Source organism: Felis catus, chromosome D2 (assembly GCF_018350175.1).
Source record: "Felis catus isolate Fca126 chromosome D2, F.catus_Fca126_mat1.0, whole genome shotgun sequence".
In the NCBI taxonomy this organism is placed as follows: domain Eukaryota; kingdom Metazoa; phylum Chordata; class Mammalia; order Carnivora; family Felidae; genus Felis; species Felis catus.
The window spans coordinates 81,674,468-81,697,097 of record NC_058378.1 but is presented as its reverse complement, the minus strand read 5'-3'; the positions used below and the strand labels follow the sequence as shown (position 1 = coordinate 81,697,097).

The 22,630-nt window shown below is 44.4% G+C and overlaps 1 protein-coding gene across 3 annotated transcripts in view; it reads left to right on the top strand.

Annotated features, from left to right (window-relative positions):
* ADAM12 (ADAM metallopeptidase domain 12) overlaps positions 1–22,630 on the top strand; it is a 349,535-nt gene that overhangs the window by 85,350 nt on the left and 241,555 nt on the right. For all 3 annotated transcript variants that reach the window (XM_045041022.1, XM_045041023.1, XM_045041024.1), the window contains exon 3: positions 7,069–7,142. In XM_045041022.1, the coding sequence (XP_044896957.1) occupies positions 7,069–7,142 (74 nt within the window). The remainder of the gene's footprint in view (positions 1–7,068; positions 7,143–22,630) is intronic.

Genomic DNA, 22,630 nt, shown 5'->3' with positions numbered 1-22,630 from the left:
TTTATTCTGGGTACAATGGGCCACCATTGAAGGCTTTTAAGAGAGAGTGTGGTCACTGGGCTGGTCCTGGTGGAGAGGGAGCATTGATCTTTCCCACCTTCCTCTTTGGAATGGAAGGAGGCGCCATAAAATAAAAATTGAATTTGAGATACGGTAAGTTCGAGAAACCTGCATCGTGGCGTTTTCCAGATTGCTTTCTGTCAAGTCATGTTGTCACTGTCGTCTTACAACCCAACGGTGAGCTCCAGGAGGGGGAAGATGATTGTGTCTGCTTCAGAATCGGCCCTTGTCCTCAGCCAGACGCCGGGCACAGGGGACTACAGACCCCTTGCGTACGGATGCCCGGAGCGGGGACCGGCATCATTTCAGTGGATCAATAAGGCTCGTAAGATGGTTTGGGTGTATCGCTGACGTCATCTAAAATGAAAATCGAAACCGTTTGCCGCAAACTTAAGCATTAGTGATAAGTCCAGCAGCAACAGGATAAAGAGCTTGAACTCTGAGCATCACCCACGCCAGAGGCGCGCGAGGTTGTGACTTTTTGTGGCGGGAAGGGAGGAGGAGGCTGCAAATCTGCAAACCCCGTCACGTCACAGACGCACATTAAGAAGAATCTGTGCTAAAAATAATCCAACATTTTAACCCACGAAAACCTTAAAAATGACATTACATGTATTTCCAAAGCGGATTTTACCTGAGATTAATATGCGCCATTCAGCACATTTTAACAAGGTGTTTGCTAAGGTCAGTTTCCATCAGGGGGAAAAAAAAGATCAATGACTCATGAGTAAACATTATCATCATTTATGTAATAAGTAAAAGGCCCCAAGTCACGCACCCCGCCCTGCCCCATTATGGCACTGTAATGCCTTCACTCCTTCCTCTGCGATTCTGCGGTTAATTCGATTCCGTCCTCTCACAGGCCACGGTGTGCGTATCTTCCCAGCTGTGGAACCAGCCCACTAATATTAAAGTGGTAATCAAGATTGCCTCTAAATATTCATAGCAATAAATGACTCCCTCGTGCCCCATGAATGCCAGGGCTGTCGTCTGAAGCATTTGTTTAGTGCTGGAGAGGGATCGAGTTATTTCACAGTCCCTCAAATGCAGTATTTTAATACTGTCATCCTGCTTGAAAAATTATATCCCTCTGTGCCTCCAGTAACAACGGTTGAGATGAGTGAGTTTGGGTCAGAACCGACCATCCTCGGGGCACCTGGGCGGCTCAGTGGGTGAAGCGTCCGACTTCAGCTCAGGTCATGATCTCACGGTGTGTGGATTTGAGCCCCGCATCGGGCTGTGTGCTGACAGCTCGGAGCCTGGAGCCTGCTTCAGATTCCGTGTCTCCCAATCTGTCTCTGCCCCTTCCCCGCTCGCGCTCTGTCTCTCAAAAATGAATAAATGTAAAAAAAACAAAAACAAAAACAATTAAAAAAACAAAAAAGAACTGACCATCCTCTTTGAAAGGGTAACCTAGAAGCCAGGATGGGAGAGGACTTGGCTATTGACCCTACGTTGGATACTTTCTTTCATGCGATTCTCTTCCTTCCGGTGTCTCCCTGCCATCTTTTTTTTTTTTTTTTAATCCCTAAAAATTGGCTATTTTTTAAGGACATAGACACACCAAGGAGATGATGCCGTGTATCACCCCGTCCATCAGAGAAAAAGCAGTCGGTGGCTTCCCTGCATCCATGAAAGCTACATTTATTGCTGAGACATCTTGTATCCACCACGGGTGAAATAATTTAAATTCAAGTTTGGGTGAGCTCCCAATCACGCAGGTAAAAGAAAGGCAGCACAGCGTGGATAATGCCAACGAGGAAGAAACTGTAGCTGATCAGCAAGTCACTTTTAGACATCTGTTCATATTAACAGTTAAGTACAGTGTGCTGGGCAGGCGCACTGTGGTTGACCTCAGAGAGAATAGGGCAACAGTGAGGGTTCAAGAGATGACTTCTCTCTCTCTCTCTCTCTCTCTCTCTCTCTCTCTCTCTCTCTCTCTCTTTCTCTCTCTCTCTCTCTCTCTGTCTCCCTCTCTCTCCCTCTGCCTCTCCCCAACCCTCCCCCACCCACTCTCTATAAAATAAAAAATAAAATAAAAACATTTTATTTATTTAAAAACAATTTTTTTAACGTTTATTTATTTTTGAGACAGAGAGAGACAGAGCGTGAAGGGCGGAGGGGTCAGAGAGAGGGAGACACAGAATCTGAAACAGGCTCCAGGCTCCGAGCAGTCAGCACAGAGCCCGAAGCGGGGCTCGAACTCACGGACCGCGAGAACATTTTAAATTCTCCTGGTGAGAAATGCCCGTGGATACGTAAAACCAGGGCGGTGTTGTTCTGGCTGGCGCCTTACTTTGCAGAACTACCCGAGCACAGCGTGTGGGGGAGCCACCCAATTTCCGTGAGGAATTTACAAGAAGGGCCTCAGAAGAAACCAAACCTGCAGACACCTTGACCTTGACCTTGGACCTCAAGCTTCCAGGATTGTGCGAAAATAAATTTCTGTCGGTTAAGCCACACAGTCTGTGGTACTTTGTTACGGCCACTTTCACAAACTGATACGGGGGGCTTCTAAGATATTGGCCGTATTTTGACTTTGCAGCTGCGGGGTAGGCACCCGAATAACTATTTTATTCTTTTAACATTGTAGTGGTGCATTTTATATACCCATTTGGATATGCTCTTCCCAATTAGAAAAGTAGAATTATGGGGACAATCAAAACATTTCTGCCCCTACCGATTAGCATCGAACTGATTTATTCAGCAAATGTAGTTCTCGAAGCATTCAATAAAAGACACAGTTCCATTAGGGTAATCAATATATCATTTTTCAGAGAAGGGATGCTGTATTTAACCAGCACTAAGTTCATTATCTCCAGTGCATAAAAATCAAAAGAAAATGGAATGAATCCATGCTTTTAAGCTAAGCAATCTAATGCATTTAGTGGTTTTGCATGAAAATAGCTCTCTGTTCTTTTTCCCCATTGATTTCTCCTGTATCATCATCTCAACTAAAATGTACACATAAAGATCTTTTTTTTGCCTCCCTAGGGAAAAATGTATTCCTCTGAAAGATGTTGACATAGGAATGTTATCACAGCCCCTGTAGAGCCTTCATGTGGAATTAGTATAAATGTTAATGTTGAAGCTAGTTAAATTTGGGAGAAGGAAAAAAGTGGGACTGCAAACATTATTTTTATTCACAAATATAATTGTCAGAATTGACCTTTAAAATATGATGCATGTGTCAATGTCTTAGGCAAAGACAATTTATAATTAAAGTAACTAAGTTATTGACACATACACATATATTAAATACATGCCAATAGACATACATACATGCACTGGGGACACGTTGACAAAATATTGAGACGTATTTTTGTTCCAATATTTTATTGTAAACATAACTAATAATTCCATTTTCTGAGATAAGTACACATTGCAAGCCCTGGAGAGCACATTCTATGCATATTTGTAATTAAATCTCAGTGTCAGAAAATATAGGAGCATTTAGGCAAAAATCCCCGTGACAGACTCAAAAGCAAATCCAGGTCTTACAAACACTTTTACACACTGTATTAAAATCTAAAGAAGTGATGTGTGTTTAATGTTGCATAAGTTTGGAATAGGAATACTAATTTTAAAAGTTCAGCAAACAGGGGCGCCTGGGTGGCTCAGTCAGTTAAGCGTCTGACTTCAGCTCAGGTCTGACCTCACAGGTTTGTAGGTTCAAGCTCCGCATCAGGCTCTGGGCTGACAGCTCGGAGCCTGGAGCCTGCTTCTGAGTCTGTGTCTCCTTCTCTCTCTGCCCCTCCCCTAGTCTCATGCGCTGTCTCTCTCTCTCTCTCTCTCGCTAGCTCGCTCTCTCTCTCTCAAAAATAAATTTAAAAAAAATTAAAAGTCCAGCAAACACTCAGAAATCCATACGATTCTTATGAACAGCAGATAGTGTCAAAACACATCAGTTAAGACGTGTAATTTTTACAACATCGCTAGATGTTTGTTTCATCATTAGCTGGAATGAATCTGTACAAAACAAGGTCTGTTTAAACCCAGAAAATATATATAAGCATTTCATTTACATGGAAATTTACCACTTTAACTCTCAAGCTTAAGTAACTTCTTCAAAAATGGCATCACTCATCAATTAAAATCGAGAAGAGCTTTCTTAATGTGCACTGAAACAAACAAAAACACTTGGGGTTGCACCTAATTATATCCCCTGAGGCACCAATATTTACAATCGTCTACTGCTTGGGCAGCAATTGAATGATGCAAATTTTAGGTCTTTATTACTGACTCAGAGATGCTCAATGAAGACGGAAATGTCCGTGGACTTTTTGTCAAGGTAGGAACGTTCTCTTGCTCTGCTGTCCAGTGGTAGCAGTGACTAGCCACATCTTGCTGCTAAGTCTAAAACGTGTCCAGTGAAGGGGCGCCTGGGTGGTTCAGTCCATCAGGCGTCCGGCTTCGGCTCAGGTCATGATCTCGTGGTTCACGAGTTCGAGCCCCGCGTCCGGCTCTGTGCTGACAGCTCGGAGCCTGGAGCCCGCTTCGGATTCTGTGTCTCCCTCTCTCTCTGCGCCCCTCCCCTGCTCACGTTCTGTCTCTCTCTCTCTCTCTCTCTCTCTCTCTCTCTCTCTCTCTCTCGCTCGCTCAAAAATAAACATTAAATTTTTTTAAAAAATGTAAATGAGTCCAGTGAGACTGATAAACTGATTTTTAAATTTTATTTCAATTAATTTACATTTAAATACATATGTGGCTAATGGTGACCATATTCGAAGTAGGAAACTACCCACATGTGCCAAGGGCAGCCCTGAAAATAAAGTTACCTATTGTTTCACCCTTTATGATGCTATCCTAGTCACATGGCACTGGTGAATGCATGTTTTAACCTTTTCCCCAAACTGGAGTGTTTTGTTTCATTTTGACTAATGTTGGATGTTGGAATTTAGAATCCATTTTCTCCTGTAACATAGTAACATGTGGTTAGTTAATCCAAAGTGTAGATGAAATGCTGTGTTGTAAGAACAGCCTTTTGAAATCTGGAGTTATGATAGGGCCTTTTAAAACTGGAATATTAGGGCTCCTGGGTGGCTCAGTCGGTTAAGCGTCCAACTCGTGCTCAGGTCTCACGGTTTGTGGGTTCGAGCCCTGCGTCGGGCTCTGTGCTGACAGCTCAGAGCCTGGAGATTGCTTCGGATTCTGTGTCTCCTTCTCTCTCTGCCCACCACCCCCCCCCCCCGCCCCGCCATGTGAGCTTGGTCTCTCTCTGTCTTTCAAAAATAAATAAATGTTAAAAAAAATTTTAAATCAACATTGATGGGCCACCTGGTTGGCTCAGTTGGTTGGGTGTCTGACTCTTGATTTTGGCTCAAGTCATGATCTCAGGGCCATGGGATTGGGACCTATATAGGGCTCCATGCTGAACATGGAACCTGCTTAAGATTCATTCATTCATTCATTCTCTCTCTCTCTCTCTCTCTCTCTCTCTCTCTCTCTCTCTCTCTCCCTCTCCCCCCTCACTCCCCCAGCCCCTCTCCCCATTCGCTCTGTCTCTATAAAATTAAATTAAAGAATTTTAAATTCTCCCAGTGAGAAATGCCCCCATGGATATGTAAACCCCCCATTTGAGACATGCTGGCCTAGATAAAGGGGAGTTGGAAGTGACTGTACCAGAATCTCTAAGGGTGCACAGCAGGAAAGGGAGCACAGAGGGGCTTCATAGAATACCTTTGAGTTAGCAAATAAATTTTGATTTGGGTAAGGGCTTTGAATGGTTGGGCTCAAAAGTAGGAGTGTGGCACACGTGACCGCCCTGGGTTGGCAGGGCATGGGTTAAGGGACACTGTCATACAGGTGCGTTCTCAGGGCAGGGCAAGAAACTCATTGGGATTTCTGGGACACAACAGAGAACATAGGTGCCTGCCCCCCACTGATAGATGGGCACACGTGAACTGGGTTTCCTGGAGCCCAGAGGAGGAGAGTGTCTGCCTCGTAAGAAGAGGTTGGCAGAGATGTGTGCCCTATTCATTGATTCCTTCCTTCACCAACTATTAATTGGGCTTCTTTTATTTGTCTGGTGCTTTTGTGGACATAATAAGTAAGAGGAAGTCAACATACTGAGTTATTGCAAGGAGGAAGGAAGTTCTTCCTTACGGGGAGGGAAAGGGCAGGAGGCTAGAAGAAAGCCTACCGGGGAAGATGGGCTTGCAATGAGATTGAGGAGTGAGGTAAGATTTCCTCAACTTGCCGACGTTTAAGCCGGAACTGAGTAGAATAGCTGAGGGGAAGCGTTCCAAGCGGCGGGAACAGCATGCACGAAGATGAGCCCTGCAGAGGAGCTCGGTGTGTCTGAGGAGCTGGCAAGGCCAGTGCGGTGACAGCCAGGTGGCTGAGGAGAGCCATACAGACCCTGAAGTCCCAGCACCAGTGCGGGCTCATTGCAAAAGGGGGTGGGTTGATGAGGAGGTGTTTTTCAAAACACGCTCGTGTTGCCATTGGAGAATGAATGGGAAGAAAGCAGAGGTGGACGGACCCAGGTTAGGACGGCTTTGCAGGAGTCCTGGTGAGAGTGACTGCACATTGACCTGGAGAGGGGTGGAGAGGTGTATAAGGTGTTACAGGAGTTGCAGTTTGGAGGGCAGCCCCGAAGGAGATCTTCATGGAGTAGGAGGAACTAGAGAGAGAGAAGAAGGTTTCAGACGGGTCTTCACCTTTCTGACACGAGCAGTTGGGGAAATGAAGATGCCCTTTATGGAGACAGGGAAACTGAGGAAGGAGTTTAATCGTGGGAGGTGGGGAGAGTGAAGAAGGGTCTCAAGGGTATGTGGCCAAAGGAAAGGGGTGCAGGCCATGTTCACGCTGTCCCGGAAGGCGCTGCGTCCTCCAGACTCTGGTCCTGGTTGACCTGGTCTCCTCCACTTGGGGGTCTCAGACCGGTCCCAAGAAGAAAATGTGTTTTTTTCTCTGCCTCCGTGGCATATGCCTTCAGAGCAGAGTCAAACGTTGACAAGTGAATGTGAAACGTGTCTCGGCTGACTTCTCTTATTTATCTTTCAGAATCATCCGGACGTGTTGAATATTCGAATACAGCTGGAAAGCAAAGAGCTGATCGTAAACCTGGAAAGAAACGAGTAAGTCACGTTAATTCTTGTTTGCCGCGCCGCAGGAGAAAGTGAGGAGCCGTGGGCTCAACGTGCTGTGTCACCCGCCTTGGCATTTAGAGAAACAGAATGAAATGCATGGGTTCATAATCCAGTTTGGATCCGAGGCTGGAATTAACTTGAAGACATGATTCCAATGGAAAAACAAAAGAATTATATCACTCTAAGAAAGAAGTCTGTCAATCAGCAGGTTTTTCTCCGAGTTCTGATGTTCCTTTTTTTTTTCAGAGCCTGATTTGTCAAGGGTAGAATTTAAGCATCTTCTGTTCAAATAACAGCATTCCATAATTAGTTGGCTTTTGGCAATCCCTGGCTTATATAAGGAGAAATTGCTTCAAATGAATAGAATCTCTTTTTTTCCCCCCTGAGAAATACCAAGGGTTTATTTATCTTTCAGAGCTTGTCTCCAGTGGTACAAAGTATTTATTTTATCTTTTTGTTTAAAAATTTGACCTTTTTTTTTTTTTTGCAAAATTATATGAATTTCCAAAAATGGTATTCTATTTCTTTTCCTGGAGCAGATGAATATTATTACATATTTTGTATGGCTTCCCAGTAGAAAACTGTGTCTACTTCAAGGCATAAAGTAACACAAGCCCTGTTCCTGTCATCCTTTATACCCTGGCTCTCCCCATGGGCTCCTCAGACCCAAAGGACCCCTTACTATGCTATTTGATTAGTATCAGGAAAGATCTGTGTGTTCCTAATAAGCAATCTGTACCTAAAGCTGTAAATCAAGTTACCAAGTGCCGCATGATTCAAAAAGGAGTTTCTGTCTTCTAGAATTACTGGGTCCTATTCGTCACGTATCAGTGAAGTGCTGACTTTTTGCTGCAGTGACAGAGTAGATAAGAGAGCCTCCCTGGAACGAGTTCTGCTAGAGACACGTGTCGCAAAAATCTGACTCTGTGTCTCCACGTGAGCAGGTCAGATCGCTTACTGTCTCCGTGCTTTGATTTGAGGGTCCCAAGCAAATAGGGTAGCATGGGCTGTTCGTGGGGACCTGCAACCTGCCTCTTCATGTTTCCTGTGTGTTTACCCCTCACTGTTAAATGGGGTGAAAGCTTTTGTAAAGGGGCGTCTGGGTGGCTCAGTTGGTTGAGCGTCTTCACTCAGGTCATGATCTCACAGTTGGTGAGTTCGAGCCCCACATCGGGCTCTTTGCAGTCAGTGCAGAGCCTGCTTCGGATCCTCTGTCTCCCTCTCTCTCTGCCCCTCTTCCATTCATGCGCGCGCTCTCTCTCTCTCTCTCTCTCTCTCTCTCTCTCTCTCTCTCTCTCTCTCAAAAATAATTAAACATTGCAAGAAATAGACTTAAGAAAGGTAAAGCTTTGGTTAGCAGTAGATAATGTGCTTTTAGCCTTCCTTGTGACTTGGTGACCTTAAAGCAGAGGTTCGGGCACGCATCTTGGATGAGCAGGTTGCCGGGCAGAAAACTGTGCTGCCTTTGCTATGTTTCTCTTAGCGAAGTAAATATGTTACCTGTCTTTTTTTTTTTTTTCCCACGTAAGAATGCCATGAGACATTTTAAGTTTTGTAAATTGCTCTTCGTAGGTGGTTTCCAACTATCTCAATGGACGAAACTAGGCATTCCCTGAAAGAACAAAAGAGAGTAAGGCTTCTGGTGGTGATCGTGTCCTCAGTGGAGTTTTAGGATTGCTGCTGGCTTTGGGTGGCTTCTCCTTTTGTCAGAATTTTCGGAGACGCGGGGAACAGTGTGAGTGGCGCCCGTCCCAGACCTTCAGATGGTGGTAGGACTCCAGATAGGAGAACGGAAATCCACTTAATAAAAACCTTAATTTATTTGTTTTTACTCTAAAAGGGATACATTTCCACGGTAGAAAATTGAAAATTGTAGGAGAAAAAAAAAGAACAAAGAGCCAAAAATAAAATACTTCTACTACCAAACACAATCCTGATTAATATTTCAAGGGTTGTTCAAATACATTTTTTTCCTTATAAATAGGGCTTTAGGGTTTTTTTGTTTTGTTTTGTTTTTTGTCTTCTTGGTGGATATCGTAGTCTGTGTACTTCTTCCTTTAGCTTTATAATGGGCGTTTCCGTATAGAAATGCCGTCCTTAGTGCCCATCTGGTTCTCTGAGTCCGTAAGTGGCTCACTAGCCTCATTCGTGGTTCTTTTCGAAAATGATTCACTGGCTATTAAGGCAGATAGTATGATACGCAGTGACTGTGGCACAGTGGCTAGTTTGTATAAAAGATCATTTTGAAGGGAGCCTTCATTTGTTCACTTCCAATTCTGGGCCCTTCACAAAATAATCTCAAGATTAGAAAAGTTGAAAACAAAACGATCGCTTCTTGATTGATATCTCTCTTCCCACCCTCCCTGTCAACTGGCATTTTAGAAAGTACATGGAGAGGGTTGGGTATGTTTCCACGACATTCTACAGCTTTATTTTAATTATACCACTTATCAATACTACAATCGTAGAGATTCTGTTCTCCTAAAAATAACATTTTTATAATTAGAGCATGCCAGTATCACTATTTGAAAGTTGCATTTCCCTGAAATACTTCCGAGTAATATTTTTTTTTTTGAGAAAAATTACATGTCTGTTCCATGTCGACTTCATTTTTGAGATAATACCAAATTAGGCAGAGCGAAATGCTTGCATCTTTCTAGCCCTTGATGCTGTTAGACACAAAATAGAATCCATTGTCCAGGATAAAGTAGAATTTTTCATTCACATAGCCTTTGGCCCAATAGATCCAATTAGAGAGTTTATCCACATGAAGCTATAAGAACTCAAAGGTAAATGTTCATGCAAGATAAATGTGAATATTTAACCAGCACAGTAGAGAGCCTGGCCAACCAGAAGGTAACCTGTCAGTACCCTGTATCATGCCTGCGGGCTGGGAATCAGCCTTGCGTGCAGGGATGTTCACTGCAGAATATTTTACCTAAATTGATAGGAGAAGATTGATGCAATAAATTAGGACCCAGCCATGAACTAGAGAACTGCGCAGCAATTAAAGGTGATGATGGGGATCTTTCTTACTGTAAAAAGCACTCACGGTGTAATCAATGTGAACAGCATGTTAGGTAATTTTTTACATGGTATTATTCAGTTTTGATTTAAAAATTATACACACGCACAGGTAGCCCTGAGCAGTAAGATTATGGAAGAAATTTACTTTATTCATGTTTTACAACAAGAAAATATTACTGTTAAAATTAGGAAAACTTTTTATATTGAAGGAAAAACGTTTGTAAAAGCTTAAAGGTTGAAAAGAAGAATATTGGAGTATTTATTAGTCATAAAAGGGAAATGCTGTGTTTTAGAAAGGCCTCCAGCAACTCTCAAATGGCTACAAAGCTCTGTTCATCGAATCCTGGGTCTTTAAGTGTTCAGAAATCTATTTTAATTAAAAACCGACTTGGAAATCATAACTAAAATAAAGGTAGCCTCAGTGTCCCAACTCATAAGAGCCATATAACCCAAAGCTAATACTAAAAGAGGGTCACCTAATTAACCCTCCTCAAAAACGCAGCACGTACACCAATTCTACATGAACCAGGGCGGAATTTGTATTCAATAGTTGTTTCAGGGAATCTCTTTTATTTGCCTCCTAGCATCCCTAATTTGTGCAAAGATTGGATGCTGTTCACTTAAAATCTGTGTTTGTATAGCCATAATTGAATGTTTAAAGAAACTCAAAGCTTCCCTGGAGAAGCATTTTTCACAGTGATGCTGTCTGCCTACAGAGCTGCGGGGACCGCTTTATGACTTATCATAACTCTCCTGGGTCCCCGTGGGCTCTCAGGCCATCCCTCAAACAGGTGCTCTGTGCAACTGCATCTTTGATCAAAATGCTTTATTGGACAGGCTGGCCAGCTTAGACATCCGTTTTTCCAGTTTAGGATAATTAGAAGTGATGGCGGGAGATCACACTCCCCCCCGTCTCTCAGATCCACCGAGCGTTCTGTTTTTTAGGCCTTGGCCCATCACTGACTGGAGGCAGGTGCTGCGGGAAGGTCCACGGCCCGCTGAATTTATATCTGCCGGTCTTCGCGCTAGGGGAACTCCGGCATTGGCTTTTATTCCGTCTGGAATAATTCCAGACCTCTCTTAAGGGGCCAATCTAATTAATATTCACTCAAACGGTAGAAGAAAGGGCGTTTTAAATTTGTCAGACGTGGGAGTAAATATTTGGGCAGGTGTTTATTTGATAGCATCTCTTGGAGCATCCTGATGCAGGAGGGAGAAACGTGGCCGGTGCAGAGATAGCGTCGGATAGGTTAGGGGTGGGCTGAATAGTCACCCAGAGGATACGAATCCATGGTTCATGTTGACCCAAACCATGTTGGACAGCCGGACTGAGATGCGGTCAGTGGCCCCGGGGCTGTGTCTGAGGCCTCGTCCTGGCCCGCAATTTCCTGAGCCATCTCTGTGAAGACGTCAGAGGTGCACTGACCACACTTCTTAACAACGCCAGGCTGGAGGGCTAACTGCTCTGCATCACAGAATCCGGATTATAGAGATTTCAGCAGTGTGGCTCAATGGGCCAAAACCAACAAGGTGAGATTTAATGAGGATAAATGTAAAGTCCTATGCTTGGGTTAGCGGAAAACAAACGTAAGTTCAGAAGGAAATTTACTCGTAGTTCTCATGAATGAGACCCACAAACTCAACATGAGCCCCTGAGGCCGTGTGGCTGCTCTAAGGTGATTGCCACCCGTGTGTGTGCAGGGGTGCCGTGGCCCTAAACAAGAGTGGCTGTTGTCCTGCCACGCGGTGACCCTGTCGGATCACTGAACCCTCCAGAACACCCCCCCGTGCCACTCCACGATGTCCTTAAGGCCAGGGTCTCAGCTGCCTCCTCCACCTGCGTCCCCAGGGTCTGGCTGGTCGTGGGCACCTGTTAAGCACTTACCGTGTGAGCGAAGGACGGAATGCAGACAGTCTGCACCAAGCCAGAAGTGAGTCACGGGAGGTTAAGGGTCTGTCTTGGGTGGTGTAAGAAACTAATTATTCAAGGAGACACAGGGCTTGGAGTCAAGAAACCAGGCTTTGAAACCCAGCTCTGCTTCCAGCCACAAGCTTGCCTTCTCTGTTTTCTCATCTGCAAGAAGGAAGACGAGTCTGTGCACGCTCAGCGCTAAAAGATTCGAGCTCATGTTGGTTTTCGAGATCAGGTTTGGATGACTCAGTGACCCATTCCTGTGCACCCAGTGATATTTTTACTTCGCCTAAGTATATTTTGGGTTCACCGAAACTATGATCTACTTCAAACTTCTTAAATTAGTGGAGATCAGATCATGCCTAATCTTGCCTGTGAGAGTTGATGATAGCCAAATAGCCTGATTCTGACAAGAGCTGGAAAGGATGAGCGTGCTAAGCTTTTGGCTCTTAATTTCACAATCTTGACATCTTTAGGAATTAAAAAATTTTAAGTTTTGGTGCACCGAGTGCTGTTTTTTTAAAAAAATTCTACTCTTGCAGAGGAAGCCCAGCCTGCCTATTAGAACCCCCAGCTTTAATTTGCCGGTTTGGGGGGGGCGGGTGTCTAATTACTGACTCAAGTACCAGGGACAAAACCATATCTCAGAAAGTCTTCTGTCTACTTGCCTCGTTTTGTCTCTCAGCTGCTTCCTTTCCACCATCTACAAATCTTTATTAACTCAAATGATTGATAATGAGTTAATAATAAATCAGTGAAATCATTTCTTTGTTCACTTAGTCGTTTGTCCACAAATGTTTATTTAGTACCAGACACTTGGGGTTGGCCCTGGAGATAGAGTGAACAAGGTCAAGGCCTTGTCCTCTTGGAGGCCAGTCAAGGAGCCCAATGCTACACAGGCCATCACAAAACAGTAATGGAAGACAGCGAGTGGGGCTGAGAGCCGAGGAAGACGGCGTGGGGCCCGGCATGGCCTAGGGAAGGAAGGCATGTGAGGAAGCACATTTTGAACAACACATGACTCGGACCAAGCCAGGCAAAGGAGGGCAGAGGGTAGAGGGTTCCCAGAGAAGGAGGGGCTGGCATAAACGTCATGGGGCAGGGGCGAAGGAGCTTTGCAGCATTTCAGAAACTAAGAGTCGGCGTGCTACTGGGCAAGAGGGAGACGGTGAGAGAAGTGGACGTCTGCCCGTGCGGGACCTCGTGCTCCGTGATAAGGACCTCGTCGGTGCCTGTAAGTAGGGCAATGACGTGATGAAATTCAGTTTTTAAAATAGCATTCTGGCTACACGTGAAGATGAGGTTGGGGAAGCTGAAGAGTGGGGTTGGACGGGAGGCTGTTTATCGCCGGTGCACAGGAGGGAGCAGGTAATGGCTCCAAGCAACGGAGAGTCAGCAGAAAGGAGTAGATGAGAGACGTTCGGCGGCGAGAATGGGCAGAAAGTGATGAGCAGTTGGCTGCCCGGGGGAATGGAAAGGGCGACTCTTCTACAGGAAATGCTAGAACATTGATGATCTGTGATCAGAATAGAGAACCCTAGGAAAGAACCCAAAACTCGCCCTTTGGGCAATGGCCGGGGACACCAAGACGTGGATCGTGGTGGGCACGGTCCTTAAAGTCTTGCAGAAGCATGGACTTTTGCGCCTAACAGAATCCCCTCGGGAGGTGACCTGTGGAAGGTTATCATGTGGAATGGGGCATGACATTTCTTTGGGATCTGTGGATGTTTGTGGCTGGCCTAAGTATAGCAATCTCCAGGGGCTGTGAGCTGAAGTGCACCAGCCTGCGGTGGATGGGACATCGTGAGGCCTTGGCCATGACCCTGAGAGTGTCTGGGTGGCTGTCACAACCCAAGGCACTGTCAGTGTTTCCTGTGATATCTGGGTGGGAGCACAGTGGGGCGAGCCTGTAGCTTCGAGGCCTGCTCCGGGACCTATTCCACATCCTTCCTATAGTCTGTCTCCATCTAGCGGGTGCTCCCTCTGCCAGGAGTGCCTACAGACAACCTTACCCTCCTTCAACTCTGTCTGGGGCATTTTCGTGGGACCACCAGCACGAGGATCACCTGGGGAGCTTGTTCCCAAGGCAGATGCCGGGCCCCATGTCTCTCTATTGAACGAGAATCGCCAGTTATAGGGCCTGGGGGTTGTATTTGGGATACATTCCACAAGGAGCTCTCTTCATAACCGGCCACAGGAAGCTATTGACGTTAATTTAAATAAAACTCAAACTTCAGTTAGTTGGTAACACCAGCCACAGTTCACATGCTTGTTGCCACTTAGAGCTGTGTGAACATTTCTGTTATGGCTGAAAGTTGTGCTGGAGGTGCTGGGGTGGGCAGGGAAATGCCAGCCCACTAGATCCTCCTAGTTTAGGGTCCCTGTCTTAGCTGATGCATTGCCCATAAGAATGGTCTTTCCTACAGGGAGTGACCACCCCTCTCCAGGCTACCTGATTCCTGCGGTATGGCATGTTCCATCCCCTGCTTTGCAGCTTCGGGCTGTACCCGATGGGTCGCCTCTGCACTTGGATGAGTTGGAGAAAGGACAGTGGAAAATCCTCTGCCCATGACTGTAGACCCCTGCAGTTGATGGACTTCAGGGGTCTTCTAACTAGACCCAACCCCTTCTGAATTTAGTTAAAGTCTCTTAACATTTAAGAGTTCTTTCTAATTGGGCTAAATTTTGTTTGCTGGGTAAGAACTGCATCCCCTTGAACTTCCTTCCTCATCTCAGTCTTTGAAGTTATAGAGACATTGGAAAAGGTCAGCCCACCGTTTTTAGAATTTTTGGCTCCCCAGCCTGACTTAACCTTTAACGTGCCTGAGCTGGTTAAGTTCAACCTTTCCAAAGCGGTGCCCCTCTATAATTCCAGTTTGAGAGTATGGCATCCTTGAATGGACTTCTTTAAAGTTTGAAGGGTTTGACAAGGTCATTTGAGATGGAAGTGGATTTCCAAGTCTAATTACATCACTTCCAGTCCTTTGCTTCTTGTGCCTCAGGTTTATGATTTTCTAACGAGAATCTTGCACATCTTCAGGGCTCCTTTCCAGAACACCACATCCCAAATGGATAGTTGCCTTGGCTATGTCCAGGTGGTCTCTGGTGCCTAGGGGGTGACCCAGGGTTGTTGTCGTGGTTGTCATCTGACCGCCCCTCCCCTGCAGTGTGGCTGGTGTGGTGACACATGGATACTGTGCAGGCTGGTGTATTCATGGCTGGTCCCTTGCCTTTTCTAGTTGACACATCCTCAATAGGAAGGCCACAGTGCTTCTGTTTACGTGACATAATGACTCTTCATTGATCGGGTAAGACAAAAAGACTAACTCTCCAGAAAGCTTGGAACGTTTTTTGGCAGTTGGATTGTTTGAATCAGTGTATAAACACACCCCCCACATTGCATTTGTGCAGCTTTTTTAATGGTCAGTCTTTTTTCCTGGTCCTTCTTTTTAATTTTTACCTTTGAAGTCTTGCAATCCTTGTGAATGAAACCAGGTTGCTTGCCCAGTAGAATTTTTCATATGCTAGCTTGCTGACTTCATCCCCATGGTGTCATCTAGCCTGTTCCTCTGGCCCCTGGGTTTTGTGTTAACCAGGAGTTACACAAAGCCTTGAGCACACTCAGGTTCTGTGTTTGGTTTTGTTTGGTTTGGTAGGACTACATCACGGGTGGTTCCGTGTCCTCTGGCATCACATCAGGAATTTTGTGATGTTGGATTGAACATTGGGTTCAGGGCTCATCCCGAGGCTTCTGTCATAAAGCTCAATTTGAGCCTTTACCCTCCAGGGTCAGTGGCCATCACCAACAACTTCTTAGATCAGTTTTTTCTTTAGGTGATGTTCTAATTCTATCATTCCTTCTTCATTTGTTACCTGGAATTCTTCTACAGAGAAGAACTTTCCCTTATCAACTGTTGGTTACCCTGAAGTTGAGGGAAAGGCTTGGCCTTTGCCTCTTGGTGGCGACTGTATTCCTCAAGTATAGCACCTCACACTTGGGGCTTCACTCCATGGTCACCTGCATTCATGCCAGGATCCCTGGGGGTGCAGAGGTATACCAGAGCCTGTCCCTAAAGCAGCTGATGGGATACAGGCTATAAACCTGACTCTGAAACCCCTCTGTAGGGACCTTAATGTTCTTTTCTTTTAAAGCAAACATGTCCCTACATCCTCCATGGCAGTAGATACTTGGGGGTCAGAATAGGAGAGCAGGAACTGGTCTGAGCCTTGCTGGCATGAAACGAGGGCTCTGAACTGGAGTCCAGACCTCACTTGTCCCTCAAGGGCTGTTTCCATGCCAACGACAATGGCAAATTAAGGCAACTGTGTCACCCGCAAGCAGACTGAGTCAGACAAAAAGGAAGTGGCAGTAAATTCTTCAAAGACCCACAGCCCCAAAAAGACACACCAGCCACACTTGTGCAAGTACAGCTGACAGAAATAGAAGAAGGGCTTTTATCTAAAAATGTTATGAAACAGGCACTTCTTTCCTATCAGTGTACTGGTGGATTTCATTGTGGGTTGAAGTGGGCTAAACATAAGTGGAGAACAGAATTAATTTATGTATTTCCTTCCTTCCTTCCTTCCTTCCTTCCTTCCTTCCTTCCTTCCTTCCTTCCTTCCTTCCTTCCTTCCTTTCTTTCTTTCTTTCTTTCTTAAGATTTTCTTCCTTATGAAAAACATGTGGGCAGGTAGAAGATCATATAAGAGCAACCCTCGCAGCGGGAGACTTATTCTGGGAGACAATTTATTTACGCATCATATTAATTTCATGACATTTCTAAGGCTACCCCTTCAGTCTCCACTGGCCCAAGGGTTTTGTTGGTCAGTTTCTTGGTTTTCTTTAAAAATCTGACATTCTCCAATGGAGATTCCCTCTGTGCTATGTTAGTGACCAAGCAGTGCCCAGGTGACAAATCTCAATACCACAGAAATTCCCTCAGGAGTTGTGGGATATGGTCTTCATGCATGGTTTTCACAAGGTAATGAATTAGTAACATTTTTAGTAAAGTCCTGGTGGTATTGTACATTCATATTGACCAAATATATAGAATATTACGAAGTTGGTTAAATGAAAAAATAGATATTAAACATCTTATGTATATATGAAAAAAATGATTTTGGAAACTTACTAATAGCATTATCCCTATACTTTAAGAAATACATTTGAAATACACTTAAATTTTCAGGGGAGAGTGGATAATGGGCATTGAGGAGGGCACCTGTTGGGATGAGCACTGGGTGTTTTATGGAAACCAAACTGACAAATTTCATAGTAAAAAATGAAATACACTGAAATTTTGGATTGAATTTATTACCATACCAAATAGGGTCATGCTGATGGCTTGGTTACATTACTTCTTATGCTCTTTGATTACTTCTTCAATCAGAAGTCCGTATTTTTACAGTAGACCATAAATTACCTGCATAGACATTCCACAAACCTCTTTTTGCTTGCAAAGTTACTTATTCAGAACTGATGCTTTCTCCAAAGTAACCTTTGCATGTAAAATTTAAATGCAATCACCGATGTAGATGGCCATATATTATTAATTAGCTAATTAATCAGTTTATGCTTTGTTGTATCCCAGAAAAGATTCAAGTTTGCTAAAAAAACAAAAAACAAAACAAAAAAAAAACTGACAAATTAATCAATTGATTTCCTCTAGATGTATAGGCTATCCCCACCACCAACCAACTAATGCCTCTGCGTTTCACTCTGTTTCCAGAGCAGCAATTCTAATCCATATCGATAGAAGTCACGAGGATGAGCATTTAGGGAAGTAGGATGTATGTCTATCGTTGTCCTCCTTTTCTCCCTGCACACCCCCCGCCAAGAGCAAAGAGGTGTAGTATGGTATAGGGGCGAAGCATTGAATCAAGAAGGAAACATGAAATTTCTGGATCTCTAAGCTTCGTGACTTTCAGCAAATGAATTAACCGCGCTAGTCCTGATTTCTCTTATCTGTAATCTGAAACGAGCGAAGGGGATACACACTTCCAGTTGTGTAGTGTACAAACTTCTAGTTGTAAACTAAGTAATTCACGGGAATGTGAAGTACAGCATAGGGAATAGAGTTGATAGTATTGTAACATATGGTGAACATTTCATAATGTATATAATTGTTGAATCGCTGTGCTCTACACTTGAAATGAATTTATATATGTCAACTGTACTTCAATTTAAAAATTTAAAATCTTATATTTCCCAAAATTAAAAATAATAATAATAATAATAATAATAATAATAATAATAATAATAATGGCTTATCAGCTTGGGAACTGGGTTGGGTAGTTGCCAAGGGGCACATTTCCCCTCTAAGATCCATGGCCTCCGTAATTTCCTGAATTAGAATGCATTCTTACTTGTCCCAGAGGGATTCTTGAACTGGCCATACTGGGAGAAATTGTACTCATGATACTAGATGAGGAATCATGTACGGCATGTTATATTTAAGCATCAAGACCAATTAGATAATTCCTGTGAGAGCCAAGCTTTCGTATTTAGCTGTATTTTAGTGAACCAGGAAACCCTGAGTGAGTAGCTCCTTCCGTGGGGCGCTGAGCTCTGCTCCCTGGAGAACTAAGCATTCTGTTCTGTTGGGAGATTTAAATAGGTAAGGTTAACGTATCTGAGGGAGATAAGTGTGCTCAGGGGAAGCCGATGGCCAACCCAAGAGAACAAGCATGGAATACCACACTGGGATGAAGACACGGCAGGAAGCATCAACCCTGGGCCTGAGGTATAGACCGTGTTTGTTAGAAGTGGGAGAACCTTTGTCACAGGATGATGCATGATCATCACCTTAACCCCTTCATGTCTTTGAAAATAGTTTTTAAAACAAACGTGGTGACAGAAGAAAGGCACCGAGGTACCTCTAGGATGCAGTTGTGTCCTGTTTCTTAAACCAAAGGATGGGGGCGTGAGTGTTCCTTTTTCACAACCTTTCGTATATGCACTATAGGTCACAAAAATAAAACACCGTTTTTTTGTGGCAGAACCTAACACCATTTCCTTTTGTCCACAAAGAGCGATTGTACTAGTCCTTTTCAACCTCATTGTTTGTTTTCTTCTTCCCTCTGACCTCCTTGGATAGAAATTCTGATCGATTAGCAGAGGACAGTGTCATTGGAATGACATTGGAAAGTGAGTACCTTTTGTTGCCAATGACTAGAGCTGGATAAATATTTCAGTGAATCAATATCGTATTTTAAAATAATCATTGGCATGGTATTCCTAGCAGTGGAAATAGTGAAAGCCAAAACAAATATTGTATAAACAGTGGGATTTCCCAGAATGTATTTGTAATTCGATTTCTATACGGACATGAACATACGGAAATATGTCTCCTAATGTATTATGTAGTTATAATATTTTGTAAGTATCAGTCATCATAGTACACAATAGTTGACTTCGTTAGGTTGAACTAGTAACCAATATACTATGTTTAGAAAAACCTATTAGTTCAAACTATTAGTTCAGTGACTCATCAAAAAATATTCCATAGCAGTGCAAGCTTGATTGATGCCCTGAAAATAATCTGTAGGTCTTGATTTAAACACAGAAATTAGGGCTCCTTAGAAGGTCACAGTTGAATGTCAATTCCTTCAAGCGTTTCCATGAGGAGTATTAAAAAATACCAGTCCTTTTTATTGGACAAAAGAACTTTTGATCCGCGATGTGTCTTGCCATTTTTGTTTTTCACATTTTGATATGAAACCCTTTAAAAACTTTACTTATTTATTTTGAGAAAGAGAGAGGGTGTGCACATGAGCAAGGGAGGGGCACAGAGAGGGAGAGGGAGAATCGGAAGCAGGTTCCGCACTGTCAGCGCGGAGCCAGACACGGGGCTTGAACTCACCGACCATGAGATCATGACCTGAGCCAAAATCAAGAGTCGGACGTTCCACCGACTGAGCCACCCGGGCGCCCTGACATCAAGGGACTTGATTTCCACATCAAACATTCTGCTGTCTTGCTCACGTCTGTTCATTTGTTCATCCATTCAACAAACTGTGTTTCAGACACTGTGCCGGGGAGCGAGATGCAAAGATAGGTCGTACGGGTTTTCTATTCTTGACAGTGCTCACCCCCACCTCCATTTTATAGACCAGCAAGGGATCGGCTCGTCTGAATTGATTTAAGACAAATAGTCCCTGAGGGGTATTGGTAAATTAAGATCTCCAATTAACGTAATGGGAAAAATTAGGTAAGTGATACACTTTTCTTCCTCTTTCCATCTCTGCCCTGCCTTCTTCTCCAAGGAATTGAGGTTCTTTGTTTGTTTGTTTGTTTTGCCTTTTTCTAAGTATAATCCAATTGGTTTACACTCACCAGTACGTTTGTGTATACATGTGTATATGCATGTGTGTCTATGTCTGCATAAACATATAACTAAATTCCCATTACGTGTCACGTAATTCTATGTTTCCCAGGGCAGCCTATGGGTGGTCTGTTGCTGCCGTGGTGCCATGACAGAGGCAAATATTGTCCCTGCCGCGCTGCAACAGCGGACTCAATCTGTCTTAAGACTGACGGCCTCTGCTTTTGAACGGCACCGCTTCCCACGGGCAGTGTGGCCGTCATCATCCCTAAACCTCTGTCAGCTTCCCGTGTTGCGTCACATCCCCCCCACGGCCTGATAAGTTACCCCAACAATTAACTGGCCTTCGGGAAAGGGTAGGGTTGTATCAAACTCTACGTGTTTCGGAATGGGTGATCTGCTTGCCTTTCAAGATTTTTTTTTTTTTTGCTTCCAATTTTTATTTTTACCCCTTTCCCCAGTAGTCCAATTTTTCTAAATGAGAAGCAGATGAAAAGCGGGCCCGTTAGTTCTTCCAATCTCCTGTCTTCAGATGAAGTTTTCTTGGTTCCCATATAGAATTTTTAAGTGTTTGGGGCTCTCCCAGCAGTTCTCCCTTTGGACTCTGCTGTAAATACTGACCACTTTTGATTGATGAGAATCCCAGGCAGGAACAGAGATCAACTTTTCAAATGCAAATTTGCATCCAGGTTTGCCTGTGAGTGCAGACAGTTGAGTAGTCAGCTCGGAGCGCTGGCTCCCGGGAATCTGGCCTGCATTCCCAGGACAGATCTGGAGAGGGGTGTGGAGACAACATGCATACCTCCGAACTGCTGGTGCCGTTGTAGACGGTGGGACCCAGGTGTCACCTGGTCACCTAGGGTGGCAGCTGGCCCCAAAGTCAGGGCCTTGACCTCAGGGAGGTCGTCCAGTAATTGCATATCCAGAAATTATTCTTGACGGAACCCAAGAGGCCTGAATCACAATGGCCAAACTCACCTGTGGTGGACATCGCATCCAGAACTTTATTCTCAACAGCTGTGGACAGCCATGTCCACAATCAGACTAGAAGGAAGGGCAAGGGTGACCTGTTCAGAGAGGCCTAGGGGGGACAGTCACTGACTGGTCCAGGAGCCATGAGGTGAGAAGATCAGATCTGAGGTTCCACAGTACTTATGCTTTGTGAGATGCTAGTCAAACGCTGACTTTTTCCCACACCTCAGTTTCCTCGTCTACAAAATGGGGATAATACCTTCTTAAGTTGAGTAGATTGGATTTTTCCCAGTGCTGGGCCCGCGACAATGCTCAGTGTATTAGTTTTACTCAATTCAGGGTGGAAGAAGGCCAACAAACCATTTCCGCCCCACCGTGATGCTTCCTGCCGTGTCTTCATCCCAGTGTGGTATTCCATGCTTGTTCTCTTGGGTTGGCCATCGGCTTCCCCTGAGCACACTTATCTCCCTCAGATACGTTAACCTTACCTATTTAAATCTCCCAACAGAACAGAATGCTTAGTTCTCCAGGGAGCAGAGCTCAGCGCCCCACGGAAGGAGCTACTCACTCAGGGTTTCCTGGTTCACTAAAATACAGCTAAATACGAAAGCTTGGCTCTCACAGGAATTATCTAACTGGTCTCGATGCTTAAATATAAAAAAAAATTATTTTTATAAAATGAAATAATTATTTTAAAAATATAATGAAAGGAAATACATCTGTTCTAGGGACCAGAACCTTGGTGGCCTCCACATCCAGTGTTCTTCTCTTCTCGGCCATGTTGGATAAACCCCCTTACTCCTTGTTTGTTTCACTGGACATCCCATTTCTGCATTCCGGGTAGAGAAGCCCTTTTTTTTTCTTTTAAATGTTTATTTATTTTCGAGAGAGACAGAGATAGAGTGCGAGCAGGGGAGGGGCAGAGGGAGAGGGAGACACAGAATCCGAAGCAGGCTCCAGGTTCCGAGCTGTTTGCACAGAGCCCGATGCGGGGCTCGAACTCACGAACAGTGAGATCATGACCTGAGCCAGGGTTGGATGCTTAACTGACTGAGGCACCCAGGCGCCCCTAGAGAAGCCCTTTCTATTCACAGGCTCCTCCTCGGGCCACAGTGGTCATGCCCACCAGACTTCTGCTGGCCTTTGATTTTAGCCAAGCTTCTGAGGTCTCCACCCTCACCTTCCAGTTCAGACCCAGGAGACACCTCGTTGTTTAGGGGGGGATGCAGCAGACACCAAAC